At 37.1% G+C, this 24740-nt stretch overlaps 1 protein-coding gene across 3 annotated transcripts in view; it reads right to left on the reverse strand.

Annotated features, from left to right (window-relative positions):
* UPRT (uracil phosphoribosyltransferase homolog) overlaps positions 1-24740 on the reverse strand; it is a 102423-nt gene that overhangs the window by 43237 nt on the left and 34446 nt on the right. For 2 of the 3 annotated variants that reach the window (XM_012455777.2, XM_012455775.2), the window contains one exon: positions 19603-20807. In XM_012455777.2, the coding sequence (XP_012311200.1) occupies positions 20701-20807 (107 nt within the window). In that variant the 3' untranslated portion in view covers positions 19603-20700. Of the gene's footprint in view, positions 1-19602; positions 20808-24740 lie in introns of those variants that run through there. The other variant, XM_012455776.3, reaches the window with a different exon arrangement.

A 24740-nucleotide genomic window follows, 5' to 3' on the forward strand; every position in this document is an offset into this window, starting at 1 on the left:
GCAATGTTCTGTTCCCCTTTGTTGTAATGATTTGACATCAGCCATTGCGGGCTGAAAAGTATATAATGAGACCCTGTGCATGAAATAAACTGCTGACTGGGGTACTGCCTTGTCAGTCCTCCAGACCCCATCTTTCTATCATTCTTCTGTGCACTCTCTCTTCCAGGTATTGGGACCCTCTTGCAGGTCAAGAGACCCCGGCAGACATGCCGTTCTCACAGACCCCAACATAATAGTTTTCCTTTAATACAGCCTGAGCAGAGGGCTAGGAAGGTAGACTGTGCAGGTAACAGTTGACTCAGCAGGTCTTAGTTGCTCAAACTTGTACATTTTCAGAAGGGTTTATTATCATGAATGGTTCTTGTCCAGCTACTGGAAATTGAAGTATTGGAATGTTCTAATAAGACTATTTTGCATACTTGGAACTTTTACCCACAGTATACCAATTTGTCTAGACAGTCTTTGAGAGCCACTGCTTGCCCAGGATGTGGAAGCCAGAGCACAGACCAGCCTGACATAACCCTCACCTGGCTTTGCCCCTCCTTCCTCACGGGTAGCTTAATACAAAACACAGAAACTTTTTAGAGCTCTATGGCCCCACCCATTGCCTGAGACACCAAAGTACCTCCCCTGGGTAACGTAAAGCAAACACAAATCCCACTACTACCACCACAGCTGGTGCTCTCCTGCAAGTGCCACCTCTTGGCTGGAGGCCAACCAATACAGTCCACTACAGCATCTCTGGGTAGAATAATAGATTGTCTAGAAAGAAAAAACTGGTGTGTGACCTCAGCTATCACCATTGCCTGCAACACGCTGGCTAACCAGGAGGTCCTGAGTCTCTCCGCATGACCAGATCATTACTGCTACAACCGGCATTAGAGAAAGCCATCACACTAAGGCTATTTATAACAAAGGAATCTCAAAGAGTCAACATCACTCCCCTGTCACCCCCATTAGTACTGGTGTTGGTACCCACTGCTGGGAAATTGAAGACAGGCCATATCACTGGATCCCTTGCAGACATTCCCCAGCACCAGCCTGGAGTTTGCCAGCTCCACTGGGCAGCTAGACCCAGAGAAGCAGTAGCATTTAGAGTAGTCCGGCTCTCAGGGACTCCTACTCCTAGGGGAAGAGACAGTGTACCAATCAAGGGAGCACCCTTGTGGGACAAAAAACCCAGATGGAAGGACTTGCATTCTAGAAATTTCTACTTGTGGAAAGTTTCCTTAAGCAGAGGCACAGGTGTGGTGCTGGGCTCAGCAGGGAAAGTCTGTGGCTCTACCTTAACAGTCAGGCAGCCTGGGGCTTATGAAGGGTCTTGCAGAAGGAAACTTCTTTTCCCACTCAACCACCATTGAAGACACAGCTGGGGTGTCCACCATGGGAGCTCAGCATGGGTGCACCTGTAGACAGCTTTTCTGGAACACTTCAAGGTGACTGTATCCCCACAGACATAGTGCCCTCCATGTTCAGGATTATATGAAGAGTAGAGTCACAATACCTCTCTCCTTGGAATATCAATATTCCTGCTGATGAAAAGAGTTGCCTGTCTGATCTGAATAGCTGAAACACTGAGTCAGGAGTGTGACTAGCAGGGTGATTGCTCTCTGGCTGGCCTGGCAGGGGAGCTAACGTGGCTCCCACCCTTCCCCCAGATAAGACCTCAGTGCAGTATACTGAGAGCTCTTCCAGGCACTGTTTTCAAGGCTGGGAACTCTGCCCATCATGGGGTATTCTATTTATCCACCTGTTTTAGCCATAGCCAGTTTCTATCTGGGAACACCCCCTCTACTGATCTGAAGCCTAAACTATTCAACCCAATAAACAAAATACTAGGGGGAAAATAAATAAATAAAAAAGCACAGATCACAGGGAAATAAGACAAGGTTCAAAAGATACTTCTGCCACTCCAACCCCACAGGACACAGTGAACTTACTCGTAAACCAAGCACATTCCTACTAAAACAAGCATCTGAGAAAGTTAATATACAAAGACTCTCTATAATCAAGGAACTCTACAGTCTTAAGCCCTGAAAGTACCAAAAACTTAATAGGCTACAATAAAGTATAAACATTAAACTCAAATACTTAAGTGGGGAAATAATTTTTTAAAACACAGGTCAATAAAAAATCAATTCAAGAATAATTAGAAAAAGATAGTCTAGCCAAATGAGAAGGAACCAAAAAAGTAATTTTGACAATATGATAAAACAGCGTGCTATAACAAACTCAAAAAAATCATACTCAAAAAAACTCAAAACAAACGAAAATCTCCAAGAATGGATCCAAACCAAGAAGAAATCTTTGAAAAATCAGATAAAAAATTCAAAAGGTTGATTATGAAGCTACTCAAGGAGTTACAAAAGAAACATGAAAACAGATTGTTGAAAAACAATTCAGAATATGAATTTTAAAACTTCTAAAGAGATAGACATTTTAAAGAAAAAACAATCAGAATGTTTGCAATTGAATGACACATTTAGGGAATTACAAAATGTAGTGGATTTTTTTTTTTGTTTTACTTTAGGTTCTGGGGTACACGTACAGATCATGCAGCATTGTTGCATAAGTACGTACATGGCAAGGTGGTTTGCTGCCTCCATCCCCTATCACCTATACTTGGCATTTATCCCCACGTTATCCCTCCCCACCCTCCCACTGTCCCTCCCCTAGCCCCCCCAACAGACCCCAGTGTGTGATCCTCCCCTCCCTGTGTCCATGTGTTCTCATTGTTCAACACCGACCTTTAAGTGAGAACATGTGGTGTTTGGTTTCTGTTCTCATGTCAGTTGTTGAGAATGATGGTTTCCAGGTTCATCCATGTCCCAACAAAGGACGTGAACTCATCGTTTTTGATGGCTGCATAATATTCCATGGTGTATATGTGCCACATTTTCCCTGTCCAGTCTATCATCGATGGGCATTTGGGTTGGTTCCAGGTCTTTGCTATTGTAAACTGTGCTGCAATGAACATTCGTGTGCATGTGTCCTTATAGTAGAACGATTTATAATCCTTTGGATATATACCCAGTAATGGGACTGCTGGGTCAAATGGAATTTCTATTTCTAGGTCCTCGAGGAAGTGCCACACTGTCTTCCACAATGGTTGAACTAATTTACACTCCTACCAACAGTGTAAAATTGTTCCTATTTCTCCACATCCTCTCCAGTATCTGTTGTCTCCAGATTTTTTAATGATCGGCATTCTAACTGGTGTGAGAGGATATCTCAGTGTGGTTTTGATTTGTATTTCTCTAATGACCAGTGATGATGAGAATTTTTTCTAAAGTTTGTTGGCTTCATATGTGTCTTCTTTTGAAAAATGTCTGTTCATATCCTTTGCCCACTTTTGTATGGGTTTGTTTGTTTTTTTCTTGTATATCTGTTTTAGTTATTTGTAGATTCTAGATATTAGCCCTATGTCAGATGGGTAGACTGCAAAATTTTTTTTCCCATTCTGTTGGTTGCCTGTTCACTCTAATGATTGTTTCTTTTGTTGTATAGAAGCTCTGAAGTTTGATTAGGTCCCATTTGTCTATTTTGGCTTTTGTTTCCAATGCTTTTGGTGTTTTAGTCATGAAGTCCTTGCCTATGCCTATGTCCTGAATGGTTTTGCCTAGGGTTTCTTTAAAGTTTTTAAAATACACTAGACCTGGTAGAATAATGAATTTCAAGAGTTCAAAGAGAAGGCTTTTGAATTAACTCAATCAGAAAGTTTTTTAAAAATCAAAATAAATGAACAAAGTCTCTGAAATTCATCTGATTGTGTAAAAGGGCCAAACCTAAAAAGGATTAGTGTTCCTGAGGGAGAAGAGAAAGCAAAAAGATTGAAAAACTTACTTTAGGGAATAACTGAGGAAAAGATTCCTGACCTTGATAGAGATTTAGATACCCAAATATGAGAAGCCCAAAGAAATCCTGAGAGATTCATTGCAAAAAAGTTATCAACAAGGCAAATAGTCATTAGGCTGCTAGCTTCTCAGCAGAAACTTTACTAGCCAGAAGGTATTAGGGTCCTATGTTTAGCCTCCTTAAACAGAATGACTGTCAGCCAAGATTTTTGTATCCAGCAAAACTAAGTTTCATAAATGGAAGAGAAATAGTCTTTGTCTGACAAACAAATGTTGAGAGAACTTATCACTACCATACCAGCTCTACAAGAAATGCTAAAATTAGTTATAAATCTTGAAACAAAAGGTCAATATGCAACAAAATAGAACTTCTTGAAAGCATAAAACTCACAGGGTATATGAAACAATAATACAACAAAGAAAACAAAGTATAGGTAGCAACTAATATGATGAATAGAACAGCACCTCACATTCCAACATTAACATTGAATATAAATGGCCTAAACACTCCACTTAAAAGATACATATTGGCAGAATGGATTTTTTTTTTTTTTGAGACAAGGTCTTGCTCTGTTGCCAGGCACCAGGCTGGAGTGCAGTGGCACAATCTCAGCTCACTGCAATCTCTGCCTCCTGGGTTCAAGCAATTTGGCAGAATGGATTTTAAAATATTATAAACCAGATGTATGCTGTCCTCAAGAGACTTGCCTAATATGTAAGGATTTATGTAGACTCAAGGTACAAGGGGTGGAAAATATACTTAATGCAAATGGAAACCAAAAGAGAGCAGGAATACCTATTCTTATATCAGATAAAATAAACTTTAAAGCAACAACAATAAAAAAATACAAAGAAAGTCATGATACAAGATAAAGGGATCAAAACAACAAGAAAATATTACAATCCTAAATATACATGCACCTAACTCTGGAGCTCCCAGATCAATTAAAAAATTACTACTAGACCTAAGACAAGACATAGAGAGTAACACAATAATAGTGGGAAACTTCAACACTCCACTGACAGCACTGAACAGATCATCAAGGCAGAAAGTCAATGAATACTGAATTTAAGCTACACTTCAGAACAAATGGACCTAACAGATATTTACAGAACTTCTTCCCAAGAATAACAGAATATACATTCTTCTCATCAGCACATAAAACATTGTCCAGGATAGAGCATTTAATAGGCCACAAAGCAAGTCTCAATAAATTTTAGTAAGTTGAAATTATACCCCAGTATCTTTTCAGACCACAGTGGAATAAAACTAGAAATCAACTCTGAAAGGAACCCTCAAAACTATGCAAGTACATGGAAATTCAACAATCTGCCCCTGACTGACTTTTGGGTTAACAATGAAATCAAGATGGAAATTTAAACATTATTCAAAATGAATAATGATGATGACACAAGTTATCACAATCCTTGAGTTACAGCAAAAGCAGTGCTAGGAAGAAAGTCTATAGTAGTAAATGCCTACATTAAAAAGTCTAAAACATCACAAATTGACAACCTGAGGTCACACCTCAAGGAACTGGAAAAACAAGAACAAACAAAACTGAAAGCTAGCAGAAGAAAAGAAATAACAAAGATCAGAACACAACTAAATGACATTGAAACAAAAACAAAATGAAACCAAAAAGATCGATGAAACAAAAACTTAATTCTTTGAAAAAATAAAAACAAAATTGATAGATCATTAGATATGTTAACCAAGATAAGAGAGAAGATTCAAATAAGCTCAATTAGAAATGAAAATGGAGACATTACAACTGATGCCACAGAAATACAAAAGATCATTTGAGACTACTATGAATACCTCTATGCACACAAACTAGAAAATCTAGAGGAAACGAATAAATTCCTTGAAACATATGATCTTCCTAGATTAAATCAGGAAGAAATAGAAGCCCTGAACAGACCAATAAGAAGCAGTGAAATTGAATCAGTAACTTAAAAATTGCCAAAAAAAAGAAGTGTCAGATGATTCACAGCTGAATTCTACCAGACATTCTAAGAAGAATTGGTACCAATCCTAACTATTCCAAAAGATTAAGAGGGAAACTTCCCTAACTCATTTGATGAAGCCAGTATTACCCTGATATGAAAACCCATAAAGGACATGAAAACAACAAAAATATGACAGATCAATATCCCTGATGAACACAGATGAAAACAACCTCACAAAAATACTAGCAAACCAAATCCAACAGCACCTAAAAAAAAAATACACCATGATAAAGTGCATTTTATCCTAGGGATGCAGAAATGGTATAACACAAGTCAGTTAATAAATGTGACACATCACAGAAACAGAATTAAAACAAAAAGATCATCGCAATAGGTTCAGAGAAAGCATTCAATAAAATCCAGCATACGTTTATAATAAAAATCCTTAACAAACTAAGCACAGAAGGGACATACCTCAAAATAATAAAAAGCCATATATGACAAATCCACAGATTTTATCATAGTGAATCAGGAAAAGTTGAAAGCATTCCCTCTGAGAACTGAAATAAGTCAAGGATGGCCACATTCACTATTTTTATTCAACATAGTACTGGAAGTACTATTCCAGAGCAATTAGGCAAGAGAAATAAATAAAGATTATTCAAATTGGAAAAGAGGGAGTGAAAGTATTGCTGTTTGCCAATGACAGGATTGGATACCTAGAAATCCCTAAAGACTCCTCCAAAAGACTACTATATATGATAAACAAACTCAGTAAAGTCTCAAGTTACAAAATCAGTGTACACAAATCAGTAGCCATGCTATATACCAATGATCAAGTTGAGAATAAAATCAAGAACTCAATCCCTTTTACAATAGCTACAAAAAAAAAAAAAAAAAAAAAAAAAAAAACACCTAGGAATATACTTAACCAATGAGGTAAAAGATCTCTACAATGACAACTACAAAAGTACTAAAAGAAATCGTAGATGACACAAATGAAAACACATCCCATGCTCATGGATTGAAATAATCAATATAGTGAAAATGAGAATACAGCCCAAAGCAATCTACAGATTCAACGTAATTCCTATCAAAATACCAATATTATCTTTCACAGATTTAAAAACAGTTAATTCTAAAATTCGTAGGGAACCAAAGAAGAGCACAAATAGCCAAAGCAATCCTAAGCAAAAATAGCAAATCTGGAGCCATCACATTACCTGACTTCAAATTACACTACAAACATCATAGTACTGGTATAAAGTAGATACATAGACCAATGGAACAGAATAGAGAACCCAGAAATAAAGCCAAATATCTATAACCTACTAATCTTCAACAAAGCACACAAAAACATAAATTGAGGAAAAGACACTCTATTTAATAAGTGGTGCTGGGTAAACTGGATATCCACATGTAGAAGAATGATACTAGATCCCTATCTCTCACCTTATGTAAAAATCAAATCAAGATGGATCAAATACTTAACTCTAGGACCTGAAAACGTTAAAATTTTAGAAGAAAACCTGAGAAAAACTCTTCTGGGTATTGGCACAGGCAAATAATTTATTAATATGACCTCAAAAGCAAATGCAACAAAAAGAAAAATAAATAAATGGAATCTAATTAAACTAAAAAGCTTCCACACAGCAAAAGAAATAATCAGAAAAAACACATAATCCACAGAATGGGAGAAACTATTTGCAAACTATGCTTCCAACAAAGGTCCAATATCCAGAATATACAAGGAACTCAAATAAGCAAGGAAAAAAACAAATAATCCCATCAAAAAGTAGGCAAACGACATGAATAGACATTTCTCAAAAAAAGATATACAAGTGGTCAACAAACATATGAAAAAATGCTCAATATCACTAATCATCAGGAAAATGCAAATTAAAACCACAAAGTGATACCAGTTTACTCCTGCAAGAATGGCCATTATTAAAAGGAAAAAATAATAGATGTTGATGTGAATGTGGTGATGAGGGAATGCTTAAACACTGCGTTGACAATGTAAATTAGTAAAATCTCTGTGGAAAAGAGTATGGAGATTTCTTGAAGAACTAAAATTAGATCTACCATTCAATGAAGCAATCCCACTACTGGATATCTACCCCGCCCCCAAAAAGGAAAGAAGTCATCATATCAAAAATACACTTGTATACATATGTTTATTGTAGCACAATTCACAATTGCAAAACTATGGAACAAACCTAAGTGCCCATCCACCAATGACTGGATCAAGAAAATGTTGTAGGCTAGGTGTGGTGGCTCACGTCTCTAATCCCAGGACTTTTGAAGGCCAAGGTGGGAGGATCACTTGAGCCCAGGCCTTCAAGACTAGCCTAGACAGCATAGTGAGACCCATCTCTACTAAAATTCAAAAAAAAAAAAGAAAAATTAGCAAGGTGCGAGGCACATGCTACTCCAAGGGCTTAGGTGGGATAACTCAGGAATAGAAAACCAAAAATAATATGTTCTCACTTATAAGTGGGAGCTAAGCTATGGGTATGCAAAGGCATATACAGTGGAATAGACTTTGGAGACTCAGAATGGTAAGGGTGGCAGGGGATAAAAATAAAACTACATGTTCAGTACAATGTACACTACTCGAGTGATGAGTGTACTAAAATCTCAGACTTCAACACTATATTCATCTGTGTAACCAACAATGATTTGTACACCAAAAGATATTCAAATAAAAAATTTAAAAATAAACATAGCCTGTGAAACAATGTGACTTATGGGGAACATGTGCTTTCTTTCTGGTGGTCTGTTTTGCTAACTGCAATCAACCATGCAGGCACCATGTGCTGATGTGACCAAACACCACTAAAATAAATTTGAATCTTAGGCTAAAATGAGCTCTCAGGTATACCACACTTCACACATGTTCTTACAAATTGTAGATAGAGGAATTAAGTGAATCCTGTACAATTCCACTGGAAAAGGACTCCTGGAAGCTTGCACCTGACTGGTTTCCTCCAGACTGTGCCACATGTGTCTTTTCCCTGTGCTGATATTGCTTTGCATCTTTTTGCTGTAATAAGCTATAACCATGAATATAATGACTTCCGTGTATTATGAGTCCTAGAAGTGGTCTTAGATATCTCCAACACAGGTACAACAGAAAATAATATAATTAACCTAAAAGTAAGAGGTAAAAGAAATAAAAGACATATAGAAAACAAATAGCAAAATGGCAGATGTAAATCCTACCTAGTCAGTAATTATATTAAATATAAATAGAAGAATAACAGCAGATTTCTCATCAAATAAATTCAACAGACAGTGAAGAAACATTTTTAAAGTACTGAAAGAAAAAATGCTGCCAACCTAGCATTCTATAACTGTGAAATACCTTTCAAAAGTGTAGGTGAACTTTTGTGACTTTTTCAGACACAAAAAAGCTGAAATAATTCACTACTGGGAGATGTGCACTTCAAGAAATAGGAAGTCCTTCAGGTATAAAAAAATTAATACCTAATGGAAAGCTAAATCTACACACACACACACACACACACAAATCAGAAAACACCACAAGTGGTAAATATGTGGGTAAATAAAAAAGGCCTTTTGAGATCTGACAAGATGGCCAAATAGGAACAGCTCTGGTCTGCAGCTCCCAGTGAGACCAATGCAGAAGGCATGTGATTTCTGCATTTCCAACTGAGGTATCTGGTTTATCTCATTGGGACTGGTAAGACAGTGGTTGCATCCCATGGAAGATGAGCAGAAGCAGGGCTGGGCATTGTGTTACCCGGGAAGTGCAAGGGGCTGGGAACCTCTCTCCCCTAGCCAAGGGAAGTGGAGAGGGATTATGCTATCTGGCCCAGATACTACACTTTTCCCATGGTTTTTGGAACCCACAGACAGAGAATCCCTTGTGTGCCTACACCACCAAGGTCCTGGGTTTCAAGCACAAAACTGGGTGACAGTTTGAGCAGACACCAAGCTAGCTGCAGGAAACTTTTTTTATACCCCAGTGGCACCTGGAACACCAGCAAGACAGAACCATTCACTCCCCTGGAAAGGGGGCTATTCACTCCTCTGGAAAGGGGGTTGAAGCCAGCGAGCTAAGTGGTCTTGTTCTGTGGGTCCCAGCCCCACAGAGCCCAGCCAACTAAGATCCACTGGCTTGAAATTCTCACTGCCAGCAGAGCAGTATGATGTCAACCTGGGATGCTCGAGCTTTATGGGGGAGGGTCATCTACCATTACTGAGGCTTGAGTAGGCGATTTTCCTCTCACAGTGTAAATGAAGCCGCCAGGAAGTTCAAATTGGTGGAAACCACTGCAGCACGGCAAAGCCACTATACAGACTGCCTCTCTAGATTCCTCCTTACTGGGCAGAGCATCTCTGAAAGAAGAGCAGCAGCTCCCATCAGGGGCTTATAGATAAAACTCCCATCTCCCTGGGAAGGAGCATCTTGGGGAAGGGGTGGCTGTGGACACAGCTTCAGCAGACTAAATGTTCCCAACTGCCAGCTCTGAAGAGAGTAGTGGATCTCCCAGCAAAGCACTCAAGCTCTGCTAAGGGACAGACTGCCTCCTCAGGTAGGTCCCTGACCCCCGTGCCTCCTGACTGGGAAAAACCTCCCAGCAGGGGTCTAAAGACACCTCATACAGAAGAGCTCTGGCTGGCATCTGGCAGGTGCCCGTCTGGGACAAAGCTTCCAGAGGAAGGAGCAGGCAGAAATATTTGCTGTTCTGCAGCTTCCACTGGTGATACCCAGGCAAACAGGTTCTGGAGTGGACCTACAGCAAACTCCAGCAGACCTGCAGAAAAAAAGCCTGACTGTTAGAAGGAAAACTAACAGAAAGCAATAACATCAACATCAAAAACAAGCACAGCCATGCAAAAACTTCATCCAAAGGTTATGGGTATCAAAGATCAAAGGTACACGAATCTATGAAGATGAGGAAAAATCAGCACAAAAGTACTGAAAATTCCAAAAACCAGAATTCCACTTCTCCTCCAAAGGATCACAACTCATTGCCAGCAAGAGCAAAAAACTGGATGGAGAATGTTTGATGAATTGACAGAAGTAAGCTTGAGAAGGTGGGTAATAAACTCTTCCAAGCTAGAGGAGCATGTTCTAACCCAATGCAAGAAAGGTAAGAAACTTGACAAAAGGTTACAGTAACTGCTAACTAGAATAAGCAGTTTAAAGAAGAACATACATGATCTGATGGAGCTGAAAAACACAGTATGGGAACTTCGTGAAGTATACACAAGTATCAATAGTCGAATTGATCAAGTGAAAGAGAGGATATCAGAGATGGAAGACCAACTTAATGAAATAAAATGTGAAGACAAGATTAGAGAACAAAGAGTGAAGAGGAATGAACAAAGACTTCAAGAAATATGGGACTATGCGAAAAGACCAAACCTATGATTGACTCTTCCACATGAAAGTAAGGAGGAGAATGGAACCAAGTTGGAAAACACACTTCACAATATTATCCAGCAGAACTTCACCAACCTAGCAACACAGGCCAACATTCAAATTCAGGAAATACAGAGAACACCACTAAGATTCTCCTCAAGAAGAGCAACCCAAAAAACACATAATCTTCAGATGCACCAAGGTTGAAATGAAAGAAAAAATGTTAAGGGAAGCTGGTTAGAAACGTCAGGTTACCTACAAAGGGAAGCCCATCAGACTGACAGCAGATCTCTCTGCAGAAACCCTAAAGCCAGAAGGGGGGGTGGCAAATATTCAAGATTCTTAAAGAAAAGAATTTTCAACCCAGAATTTCATATCTGGCAAAACTAAGCTTCATAAGCAAAGGAGAAATAAAATCCTTTACAAACAAGTAAATGCTGATGTATTCTGTCATCACCTGGCCTGTATTGCAAGAGCTTCCGAAGGATGCACTAACTATGTAAAGGAATAACAGGTACTGCCACTGTAAAAACATACCAAAATATAAAGATCAATGACACTATGAAGGAACCGCATCAACTAATGTGCAAAATAACCAACTAGTATCATGACAGGATCAAATTCAAACATAAGAATATTGACCTTAAATGTAAATGGGCTAAATGCCCCAGTTAAAAGACACAGACTGGCAAATTGGATAGAGTCAAGACCCATCAGTGTGCTATATTCAGGAGACCCAGCTCATGTGCAAAGACACACATAGGTTCAAAACAAAAGAATGGAGGAATATTTACCAAGAAAATGGAAAGAAAAAAAAAAAGCAGGGGTTGCAATCCTAGTCTCTGATGCAACCGACTTTAAACCAACAAGGAACAAAAAACACAAAGAAGACCATTACATAATGGTAAAGGGAACAATGCAACAAGAAGAATTAACTATCCTAAATATATATGCACCCAAGACAGGAGCAACCAGATTCATAAAACAAGTTCTTAGAGACCTACGAAGAGACCTAGACTCCCACACAATAGTGGGAGACTTCAACACCCCACTGTCAATATTAGACCAATCAATGAGACAAAAAATTAACAAGGTTATTAAGGACTTAAACTCAGCTCTAGACCAAGTAGACCTAACAAAAATCTACAGAACTCTCCAACCTAAATCAAAAATATATATACATTCTTCTAAGCACCACATAGCACTTATTCCAAAACTGACCACATAATTGGAAGTAAAACACTCCTCAGCAAATGCAAAAGAATGGAAATCATAACAGTCTCTCAGACCACAGTGCAATCAAATTAGAACTCAGGATTAAGAAATTCACTCAAAAACCACACAACTACACAGAAACAGAACAACCTGGTCCTAAATGGCTACTGAGTAAATAATGAATTAAGGCAGAAATAAGTTCTTTGCAACCAATGAAACCAAAGACACAATGTACCAGAAGCTCTGGGACACAACTAAAGCAGTGTTTAGAAGGAAATTTATAACACTAAATGCCCACATCAGAAAGCGGGAAAGATCTAAAATTGACACTCTAACATCACAATTAAATGAACTAGAGAAGCAAGAGCAAACAAATTCAAATGCTAGCAGAAGACTGAAGGAGATACAGACAGGAGAAATCCTTTAAAAAAGTCAGTGAATCCAGGAGCTGGTTTTTTGAAAACATTAACAAAATAGATAGACTACTAGCCAGACTAATAAAGAAGAAAATAGAGAAGAATCAAATAGACACAATAAAAAATGATAAAGAGAATATAACCACTGACCCCACAGAAATACAAACTACCATCAAAGAATACTATACATACCTTTATGCAAAGAACTAGAAAATCTAGAAGAAATGGACAAATTTCTGAACACATACATATACCAAGACTAAACTAGGAAGAAGTCGAATCCCTGAATAGACCAATAAAATGTTCTGAAATTGAGGCAGTAATTAAAAGGCTGCCAAGCAAAAAAAAAAAAAAAAAATTCCAGGACCAGATTCACAGCTAAATTATATGAGAGGTACAAAGAGGAGCTGCTATCATTCCTTCTGAAACTATTCCAAACAACAGGAAAATAGGGACTCCTCCCTAATGAGGCCAGCATCATCCTGATACCAAAACCTGGCAGAGACACAACAAAAGAAGAAAATTTGAGGCAAATACCCCTTATGAACATCAGTGCAAAAGTCCTCAATAAGATACTGGCAAACCGAATCGAGCAGCACATCAGAAAGCCTATCCATCACGATGAAGTTGGCTTCATCCATGGGATGCAACGCTGGTTCAACATACACAAATCAATAAATATAATCCATCACACAAACAGAACCAATGACAAAAACCACATAATTATCTCAATAGATGCAGAAAAAGCCTTCAATAAAATGAAACACCCCTTCAGGCTAAAAATACTCAATAAACTGGATATTGATGAAATATATCTCAAAATAATAAGAGCTATTTATGACAAACCCACAGCCAATATCATACTAAATGCACAAAAACTGGAAACATTCTCTTAGAAAACCTGCACAAGACAAGAATGTCCTCTCTCACAACTCCTATTCAACATAGTATAGGAAGTTCTGGCCAGGGCAATCAGGCAAGAGAAAGAAATAAAGGGTATTCAATTAGGAAAAGTGGAAGTCAAATTCTCTGTTTGTATGATGAGATGATTATATATTTAGGAAACCTAATATTCTCAGCCCAGAAACTCCTTAAACTGATAAGCAACTTCAGCAAAGTCTCAGGATACAAAATCAATGTGCAAAACTTACAAGCATTTCTCTACACCAATAATAGAGAGCCAAATCATGAGTGAATTCACATTCACAATGGCTACAAAGAGAATAAAAAACCTAGGAATGCAACTTATGAGGGATGTAAAGGACCTCTTCAAGGAGATCTACAAACCACTGCTCAAGGAAATAAGAGAGGACACAAACAAATGTAAAAATATTCCATGCTCATGGATAGGAGCAACCAATATCGTGAAAATGGCCATACTGCCCAAAGTAATTTATAAATTCAATCCTATTCCCATCAAGCTACCATTGACTTTCTTCACAGAATTAGAAAAAAACTACTTGAAATTTCGTATGGAACAAAAAAAGAGCCCACATAGCCAAGACAATCCTAAGCATAAAGAACAAAGCTGAAGGCAGCACTCTACCTGACTTCAAACTATACAGGAACCAAAACAGCATGGTACTGGTACCAAAACAGATATATAGACAAATGGAACAAAACAGAGGCTTCAGAAATTGCACCACACATCTACAACCATCTGATTTTTCACAAACCTGATAAAAACAAGCAATGGGGAAAGGATTCCCTATTTAATAAACGGTATTGGGAAAACTGGCTAGCCATATGCAGGAAACTGAAACTGGAGCCCTTTCTTATACCTTATTAAAAAATTTACCTGAAGATGGATTAAAACCTAAAATGTAAGGCCTAAAACCATAAAAACCCTAGAAGAAAACCTAGGCAATACCATTCAGGACATAGGTATGGCCAAAGACTTCATGACTAAAACAACAAAAGCAATTGCAACAAAAGCCAAAATTGACAAATGGGATCTAATTAAACTAAAGAGCGTCTGCACAGCAAAAGAAACTATCATCAGAGTGAACAGGCAACCTACAGAATGGGAAAAAAATTTGCCCATCTGACAAAGAGCTAATACCCAGAATCTACAAAGAACTTCAACAAATTTACAAGAAAAAAAAAATCCCATCAAAAACTGAGTGAAGGATATGAACAGACACTTCTCAAAAGAAGACATTTATGTGGCCCACAAACACATGAAAAGAAAAGCTCATCATCACCAGTCATTAAAGAAATGCAAATCAAAACCACACTGAGATACCATCTCATGCTAGTTAGAATGGCAATCATTAAAAAGTCAGGAGACAACAGATGCTAGAGAGGATGTGGGGTAATAGGAACACTTTTACACTATTGGTGGGAGTGTGAATTACTTCAACCATTGTGGAAGACAGTGTGGTGATTCCTCAAGGATCTAATACCAGAAATACCAGTTGACCCAGCAATCCCATTACTGGGTATACACCCAAAGGATTATAAAACATTCTACTATAAAGACACATGCATGCTTATATTTATTGTAGCACTATTTACAATAGCAAAGACTTGGAACCAACCCAAATGCCCATCAATGATAGACTGGATAAAGAAAATGTGGCACATATACACCATGGAATACTATGCAGTCATAAAAAAGGATGAGTTTATGTCCTTTGCAGGGACATGGATGAAGCTAGAAACCATCATTCTCAGCAAACTAACACAGGAATAGAAAATCAAACATTGCATGTTCTCATTCATAATTGAGAGTTGAACAATGAGAATACATGGACACAGGGAGGGGAACATCACATAATGGGGCCTGTTGGGGGGTAGGGAACAAGGGGAAGGATAGCATTAGGAAAAAATGCCTAATGCATACAGGGCTTAAAACCTAGATGTCAGGTTGATGGGTGCAGCAAACAACCATAGCACATATATACATATGTAACAAACTTGCACATTCTGCACATGTATCCCAGAACTTAAAGTATAATATAAAAAAATAAAAAGACTTTTTTTTCTTATTTCTTCTTTTATTTTTGGTGGTTTTTTTTTTTTGAGATGGAATCTCCCTCTGTTTCTCAGGATGGAGTGCAATGGCATAATCTTGGCTCATTGCAACCTCCACCTCCTAAGTTCAGGCAATTCTCCTGCCTCAGCTTCCCAAGTAGCTGGGATTACCAGCACACACCACCATACCAAACTAATTTTTGGATTTTCAGTAGAGATGGGGTTTCACCATGTTGGCAAGGCTGGCCTCAAACTCCTGACCTTGTGATCCACCCATCTTGGCCTTCCAAAGTGCTGAGATTACAGGTGTGAGTCTTATTTATTTTTATATCTCTTTGAATGTATTGAAAGCAAAAGAAAAAAACAACCCACAATGTATTATGAGGTTTAACATGTGTAGAAGTAAAACATATGACAACAATAGGAAAAAGTCTTGAGTGGGGGAATAGAAGTACATTAAGTTCTTATCTTATGCTTGAAGTGGGCTGTGATAAATTAAAGTTATATACCATAAACCCTAAAGGAACCACTAAAAGAACAAAGCATTATATCTAACATAATCCAAAGAGGTAAAATGGAATCATAAATAATAATGCAAAAGAAGGTAGGAAAAGAAAAAAAGTAAATAAAGAACAAATAAAAGGCAAATAGCCAGATGGTAGATTTTAAACCAATCATATCAATAATAATGTTAAATAAAAATGGTCTAACCATCCCAATTAGAAGGCAGAGAGTGTCAAGTTGGATAAAAAAGTAAGACCCAACTCTAGGTTACCTATAAGAAACCCAGATTAAATATAAAAATAATTCAGGTGTGGTACATGCTTGTGGTCCCAGCTACTCAGAAAATAGAAATTAAAGTCCAGCCTGGGCAATATTGCCAGACTCTGTCTCTAGAAATAAAATTTGTAAATGTTTAGTAAAAAATATCTATAAAAACACAAATAGGGCTGGGTGTGTGTGGCTCAAACATGTAATCCCATGGTTTTGGGAGGCTAAGGTGGAAGGATCACTTGATGCCAGGAGTTCAACATCAGCCTGAGCAACATAGCAAGACCTCATCTCTACAAAAAAAAATTAAAAATTAGACAGGTGTGGTGATGCATGCCTATAGTCCTGGCTATTTGGGAGTCTGAGGTGGGAGGATCACTTTAGCCTAGGAGTTCAAGATTACAGTGGACTATGATCATGCCATTGCATTCCAACAGGGGTGTTGGAATTAGACCCTCTCTCAAGAAAACCTCACACATAAGTTAAAAGTAAATAGATGAGGCCAGGCATGGTGGTTCATGCCTGTAATCCGAGCTCTTTGAAGAGTTGAGGTAGGTGGATCACTTGAGGTCGGGAGTTTGAGAGAAACCTCGCCAATGTGGTGAAAACTCGTCTCTACTAAAAATACACAAATTAACAGGGCATGGTGGTACATGCCTGTAGTTCCATCTACTTGGGAGGATGAGGCAGAACCATCATTTGAACCCAGGAGGCAGAGGTTACAGTGAGCCAAGATCATGCCAGTGTACTCCAGCATGGGTGACAGAGTGAGACTGCATCTCAAAAAAAAAAGTAAAAGGATTAAAAAAGAAATGCCATGTTAATATTATTCAAAAGAAAGTCAGAATATGTATATTAACATCAGACAAAGTAGATTTCACAAGAATAATAACAAATAAAAGGGAATATTTCATGATAAAGAGTCAACTTATCAAGAGAACATAGCAATCCTAAAACTTTACACTCCTAACAACAAAGCTTCAAAATACATAAAGCAAAAACTGATACAACTGAAAGGAGAAACAAACAAATATAAATTTTAGTCAGAGATTTCAATAATCCTCCACTAACAATTGATACAATAAGTAGACAAAAAAACAGCAAAGTTGCCTCAGAAGGAGCAGACAAAAAAAATCAGTAAAGTGGAAGACTTGAACAACACTATCAACCAACTTAACCTAATTGACATTCATAGAACACTCTATCCAAAAACAGCAGGATAAAACATACTTTTCAAGAACATATGGAAGATTTACCAAAAGAGACTATATTCTGGGCCATAAAACAAGTCTCAATAAATTTTAAAGGATTCAAAGAAGAAGTATTTTCTGTCACCACAATGGGATTAAATCAGGAAGCAATAACAGAAAGAAATCTGGAAAATCTCGTATTTGGGAATTAAATGGCATGCTTCTAAATAACCCTGGGACAAAGAAGAAATGAAATGAGAAATGAGCAAGTATTTTGATGTAAATGAAAATGAAACATACTATATCAAAACTTGTGAGGTACAGCTAAATCAATATTTATAGGAAAACTTATAACATTAAATGCTTCTATTATGAAAGAAATGTCTGAAATCAAAATGTGGTCTCCAAAACATCAGCATTAGCATACCATGGGAAGCTGTTAGAAATGTAAATCCTTGGACCCTAACAGAGACCTACTGAATCAGAAACTCTAAGGGTGGAGCCCAGCAATCTGTGGCCCTCTAGGTGATTCTGATGCATATCCAAGTTTTGAGAACCACTGCATATACTACTGGAGTGTTGTTTTTATTGTGCTAGGGTGTGTTCTTCAGTAAGGAATATACACAGTTTATACTGCTCTGAAGTTCAGATCACTTAAAAACAACAGAGGATTGTTGAAATCTCTGACTAAAATTTATATTTGTTTCTCCTTTTCAGTTCTATCAGTTTTTCTTTATGTATTTTCAAGCTTTGTTGTTAGGAGCAAAACTTTCAGGACTGTTATGTTCTCTTGATAAGTTGACTCTTTATCATGAAACATCCCCTTTTTCCCTGTTATTATTTTGAAGAGTCTGTTTTGAATAGTCTTATTTTGAATAGTATGTTAATCCTGTGTTAAATTTAGAATATTTAGAAAACGCCCAATGCTTGAAGAGTGCTGCAAGTGTTTAACCCTACAAATAATGCCTCATTTGCTATAAAGACCTAAATTTCAAAAGCCACAGGTATAATTTTCTTGAAATCTAGATAGGAATAGAAGAGAAACATCAGGGGGGACTATGACTTCATTGCATAGTTTCTACTGTTCATTCCAGGCCTTTCATGTAGCAACCAAATGTAGTCAACTAACTCTCAATCAAGGAACAAAGACATGTAAAATCTAAATGACTAGTAATACAAAAATAATTTGCTTAAAATATGGTTTTATATCTACACTTGAATATAAATTTGTCTGATGTCTTGGAAAGTCACCTTAAATGAAATACTGAAGCCCTAACATAAGCACTAATTTAAAAGCACTAACTCCTATAGTGGTATGCATCATCGTTTCAACTAGTTTGATGCACTAATCTCAAGTATATCCGTTCTTCATCTAAATTTGCTGGTTCATATCTGTCCTGGGAGGGGGAGTTAGAACTTTTGGCTTTAATGGGCTTTAGTTATAGCTTCTACTAGTCAGGAGTAAACAAAATCCACACTGTATTAAGATAATTAACTGAGAAATATAGAAGAGAATTTCAGTAACAACTTGAAAGCAACATTTGCCATGGAAGAACTGTAATATGGGTAATCTATCTATTAATCTTAATTTATTATATGACAGTCTTCAAAAATAAAGGGAAAAATGCACTGAAGTTCTTCTAGTATTCTAGTCTCCAAAGAAAAAATATAATCCAATCTACACCAGGCTTCCTTCCTCTCCCCTAATCTTTGGTGATTTCATTGGCTTTGGTTCTTTCTAAGACATTTCCTTCTGTGCTTTTGAACAGAGGCCCACAACAGCTGCCTATGGGGCCATGGGAGTATAATTAATCAAGTACTCAGCTAGCCACTACTGTTAAAATGTTTTAATCTCAGCATAAAATGAGATCAGAGTTTTACAAGCAGATTTCAGAACATGAACATTGATTTCCAAAATGGTTTCTTTCCCTTTCAGAAGCCTAAAGATGAACATACACAAATCTTAAGAGTTTTTATAAAAAGCATGGTATTTTTTTCTATTTTAATACATCTACCATTGACAAACATGCAAAATAACTAATTTCCAAATCAAAGGTCTCTAGCAGAAACATCCAAATTAAAAATGAAGCATTTAAATTTACTTACTGGCCACGAAATTCAGAAAGAAACCACCCTTTCTCCCACACTTCAGAAAAACCACCAATTCCTTCCTGGAGGATTGATGGCATTAACAGTGCTTGGCTCTCTCTCCCTTGTCAGCATCCAGACATCCCTGGTCCAATCTTGTAAATTATTGTTATAGTTCCAGTTACTGAAAATGCCCCACCATCTTCTTCACTGTATTACAGCTTAGCAAGGCACCTACCGACAGTGCACAGCTTGGGAAATGAGCAATGAAGAACATAATGGCCTGAGAGTTACTCATACATCCTAGGTCTGCCAGTTGAGTTAGGACATTAATAGGAATGTAAAATTCCAGGAGACATTCTTTTACTCTCCTCTCCAAGTTACTAGAATGTATAGTATCAGAAAGAAAACAGTAGAGGAATGTGGCAATAGCCACATATATGAAATCTTACTAGAGCTAAAACCAAACTAAACAAAATGCAAACTACAATGGGACAAAGAACTGACTCTCATTTGAGTTTTATCTGTGACTTCAAGCAACCTCCAAACTAAGAGGCTTACAAATTAGGAAATAATTTTAATGCACTGAAGGTTCAGTAATTTGTATTAGAATAGTATTAAAATTTATGTTTTATAAGAATCACATGTACTTCATTATTGAATTTGGTGCTAACAGTAAAGAAATAACTAAATGAGATATAATCTCAAATATACCCACTTCCAGAATTAAAAAGCATTTTAACACATTTTTCTCTGGCAGCCTCAAATGTATCAGTAAAACAAATAGAAAATCAAAACACGATTGTAATATTACACAAAATAATTCATTTTACTTCAATAACTTAGTCTGTTCCAAAGTATTTCTGTCCAAAATGTGTAGGTGCAACAGGATGAACTTCAGTAGTTAAAATTGTGATCTCTGGAAACTCCTGAATGATTGATTTGGCACCTTCAAAAAAAAAGAAAAGTTATTATGGTAGGCTGTTTTGGTAATACCAATTGTAATTCAGGAATTTTGCAATTATTGTCTCTAGGCCTAAAATTGACAGAAGACAGAGAGCAATGATCTTTAGATACCTAATTAGACTTGGTTAATCTCTTCCTCTTTATAAAAGTCTGAAAAGCTTTGACAGTAGTCAGACTATGTCCTCTCCAACTCACTAATAAATTCTTAGACTTATTATTTTATACTCAAGCTGAAAAATACAGTTATAGCAACTTTTCCCATGAAGAGTTTTTTTATTTTGTTTTATTTTAAAGGTGACTGTAATAGAGTGAATATAGTCCTTTTTAAAATGAAGATCACAGGCCAGGCACAGTGGCTGAAGCCTGTAATCCTAGAACTTTATAAGGCTGAGGAAGGAGGATCACTCAAGGTCAGGAGTTTGAGACCAGCCTGGGCCACACAGCAACACTCCATCTCTAATAAAAAAAAAATAGAGGATCACATATAAGATGATGGTTTCCCAACTGAAACACTATGAAACAAGCGCAATGTTTCAAAGTGTCCTTGTTTTTCACAGAAAAAGCTGGTGCGTCAGAGCATGCCAGCTTTTTAGACATTAGGACTCTAACTTTTGGAGAGGGGAATAGGTAGGGAAAGGAAACAAGGACTAGGATCTTCACTGCAGAGTAATTTGGCATAAGAAGAAATGTGAAAGTATGTAAATGACTCACAATAAGTGAATGGTTAAATAACATATAGTCAAAGGATATGATGTAACTGTTAAATCATGATTTTGGAAAATATTGAATGGCATCAAAAATACAGTAAATGTAAAAAAGCACTAAAAATAACAGCATTAGAATCATGTAAAATGTTATCACCAAGCTTAGATATAACCAATACAAATTGTGAGTATTTTAATTACCCTGTCAAATTAAAAAGCCAAGCAAAGCTGCCACAGAATAAGATTTTTCAGCTAAAATGTCAAAGAGCAGTACACCAGTATCATGTATACTATTAGAACTCAAAAGAGTACTTTTCTATTCCCAAAGGCAAAAATTTTAAAAATTATTGGATTCTCTCAAAGTTGTCAATGCCAACTGTATTATACATATAAATGATGACTAAGCAAATCACCCTTTGTTACCACCAACATTTTAACTACAAGTAATATTTGGTTATGAAACAGCAAAGTAATCAAAGAGGCCATAATTCCTATACAATAACCTACCAAAATAAGCTTTCCCAACTAAATATACTGTAGCCTCTTCAGAAATGGCTAAGATTTAGAAATTTTGAAATGAGAAAACACTTGACTAGAGAAGTCATATATTGCCCTTTTTAAAAATTATGAATCAAATACAAATTCATTGTAGAACATTTGAAAAATACCAATTTAAAGCTTAAAAATAAAACAAAAAGCACTGAGAATCCCACCAGCCTAAGATAACCAGTTAATACTGTGTGTGCATTTTGAAACCAGAATTCAAACAACATTGTGTGTCTGTCTAGCCTCTCATGCTAACGAAAGATGTATTAGGTACCATATTAAATCCAACTTTGATATTGTAATTAAAATAGTCATAATTTGTACTGGTCATCTCTAAGCTTGGTGATAACAATTGATAATATTCTAATGCTGTTATTTTAATACTGCTTTTTCCAATTGCCATGTAAATTTTTTGATGCCATTCAGTATTTTCCAAAAACATGATTTAACAGTTACATAATAGTACATCCTTTGAATATATATTATTTATTTAACTTTTTCCTTATTCCGAGTCATTTGTATGCTTTCACATTTGTTCTTATATGAAATAACTCTATAATAAACATCCTAGAAGCTAAATTTCTATATGTACCTGTAAGTATTTTCTTAAACCACATTCCCAATTGTTCTATAATGTATGACAAAAACAAACAAACAAACAAACAAAAACTTAGAATCTTAAGTTAGGTTTACCTCCTTCAGAAAATGGAAAACACACAGTCTCACTGCCCTTTGAGCAGAAGGTTAACTTTAAAAACTTCTGCTTTTCACTTCACACTGCAAAGGTTACTTCAGTAAGACTACAGGGCTAGCTAGAACCTTATGTTTCTTGCTGTTTGGGAGCAGTTCTCAGACTCAGATGGGGAGCCAAGGCGAATAGGAAAGTTTCCAACATTTGAAGGCCAAGCCAGGAAAACAACTGCAATTCTTTTCTTTTTAATTTGATATTTTCAAATACATATTTTATTGTACTTTAGGTTCTGGCATACATGTGAAGAAAATGCAGGATTGTTGCATAGGAACATACATGGCAATGTGGTTTGCTGCCTCCATCCCCATCACTTATATCTGGCATTTCTCCCCATGTTATCTCTCCCCAACTCACTATCCGCCACTATCCCTCCCCTACTCCTCCCCAACAGACCCCAGTGTGTGATGCTCCCCTCTCTGTGACCATGTGTTCTGATTGTTCAACACCCACCTATGAGTGAGAAGATGTGGTATTTGATTTTCTGCTCTTGTGTCAGTTTGCTGAGAATGATGATTTCCAGGTTCATTCATGTCCCTACAAAGGACACAAACTCATCCTTTTTTATGGCTGCATAGTATTCCATGGTGTATATGTGACACATTTTCCTTGTCCAGTCTATCATTGATGGGCATTTGGGTTGGTTCCATGTATTTGCGATTGTAAACAGTGCCACGATGAATATACATATCCATGTGTCTTTATAATAGAATGATTTCTAATCCTTTGGATATATATCAAGTAATGGGATTGCTGAGACAAATGGAATTTCTATTTCTAGGTCCTTGAGGAATCGCCACACTGTCTTCCACAATGGTTGAACTACTTTACACTCCCACCAACAGTGTAAAACTGTTCCTGTTTCTCCACATCCTCTCAAGCATCTGTCTTCAGATTTTTTAATGATCGCCATTCTAACCGGTGTGAGATGATATCTCAATGTAGTTTTGATTTGCATTTCTCTAATGACCAGTGATAAGGATCATTTTTTCATATGTTCGTTGGCCTCAAATACGTTGTCTTTTGAAAACTGTCTGTCCATATCCTTCACCCACTTTTGAATGGGTTTGTTTTTTTCTTGTAAATCTGTTTTAGTTCATTGTCAATTCTGGATATTAGCCCTTTGTCAGATGGGTAGATTGCAAAAATTTTTTCCTATTCTGTTGGTTGCCAGTTCATTTTAATGACTGTTTCTTTTGCTGTGCAGAAACTCTGGAGTTTAATTAGATCCCATTTGTCTATTTGGGCTTTTGTTGCCAATGCTTTTGGTGTTTTAGTCATGAAGTCCTTGCCTATGCCTATGTCCTGAATGGTTTTGCCTAGGTTTTCTTCTAGGGTTTTTATAGTGTTAGGTCTTATGTTAAGGTCTTTAATTCATCTGGAGTTAATGTTAGTGTAAGGTGTCAGGAAGGGGTACAGTTTCTGCTTTCTTCACATGGCTGGCCAGTTTTCCCAACACCATTTATTAAACAGGGAATCCTTTCTCCATTGCATGTTTTTGTCAGGTTTGTCAAAGATCAGATGGTTGTAGATGTGTGGCATTGCCTCCGAGGCCTCTGTTCTGTTCCATTGGTCTGTATCTCTGTTTTGGTACCAGTACCATGCTGTTTTGATTACTGTAGCCTTGTAGTATAGTTTGAAGTCAGGTAGCGTGCTGCCTCCGGCTTTGTTCTTCTTGCTTAGAATTGACTTGGCTATGCGGGCTCTTGTTTGGTTCCATATGAAGTTTAAGGGGGATTTTTCTAGTTCTGTGAAGAGGGTCATAGGTAGCTTGATAGGGATAGCATTAAACCTATAAATTACTTTGGGCAGTAGGGCCATTTTCACAATATTGATTCTTCCTATCCATGAGCATGGAATGTTTTTCCATCTGCTTGTAACCTCTCATATTTCATTGAGCAGTGGTTTGTAGTTCTCC

Source organism: Aotus nancymaae, unplaced genomic scaffold, assembly GCF_030222135.1.
Source record: "Aotus nancymaae isolate 86718 unplaced genomic scaffold, 86718_ANA_hifiasm-v0.15.2.pri h1tg000004l, whole genome shotgun sequence".
NCBI lineage: Eukaryota > Metazoa > Chordata > Mammalia > Primates > Aotidae > Aotus > Aotus nancymaae.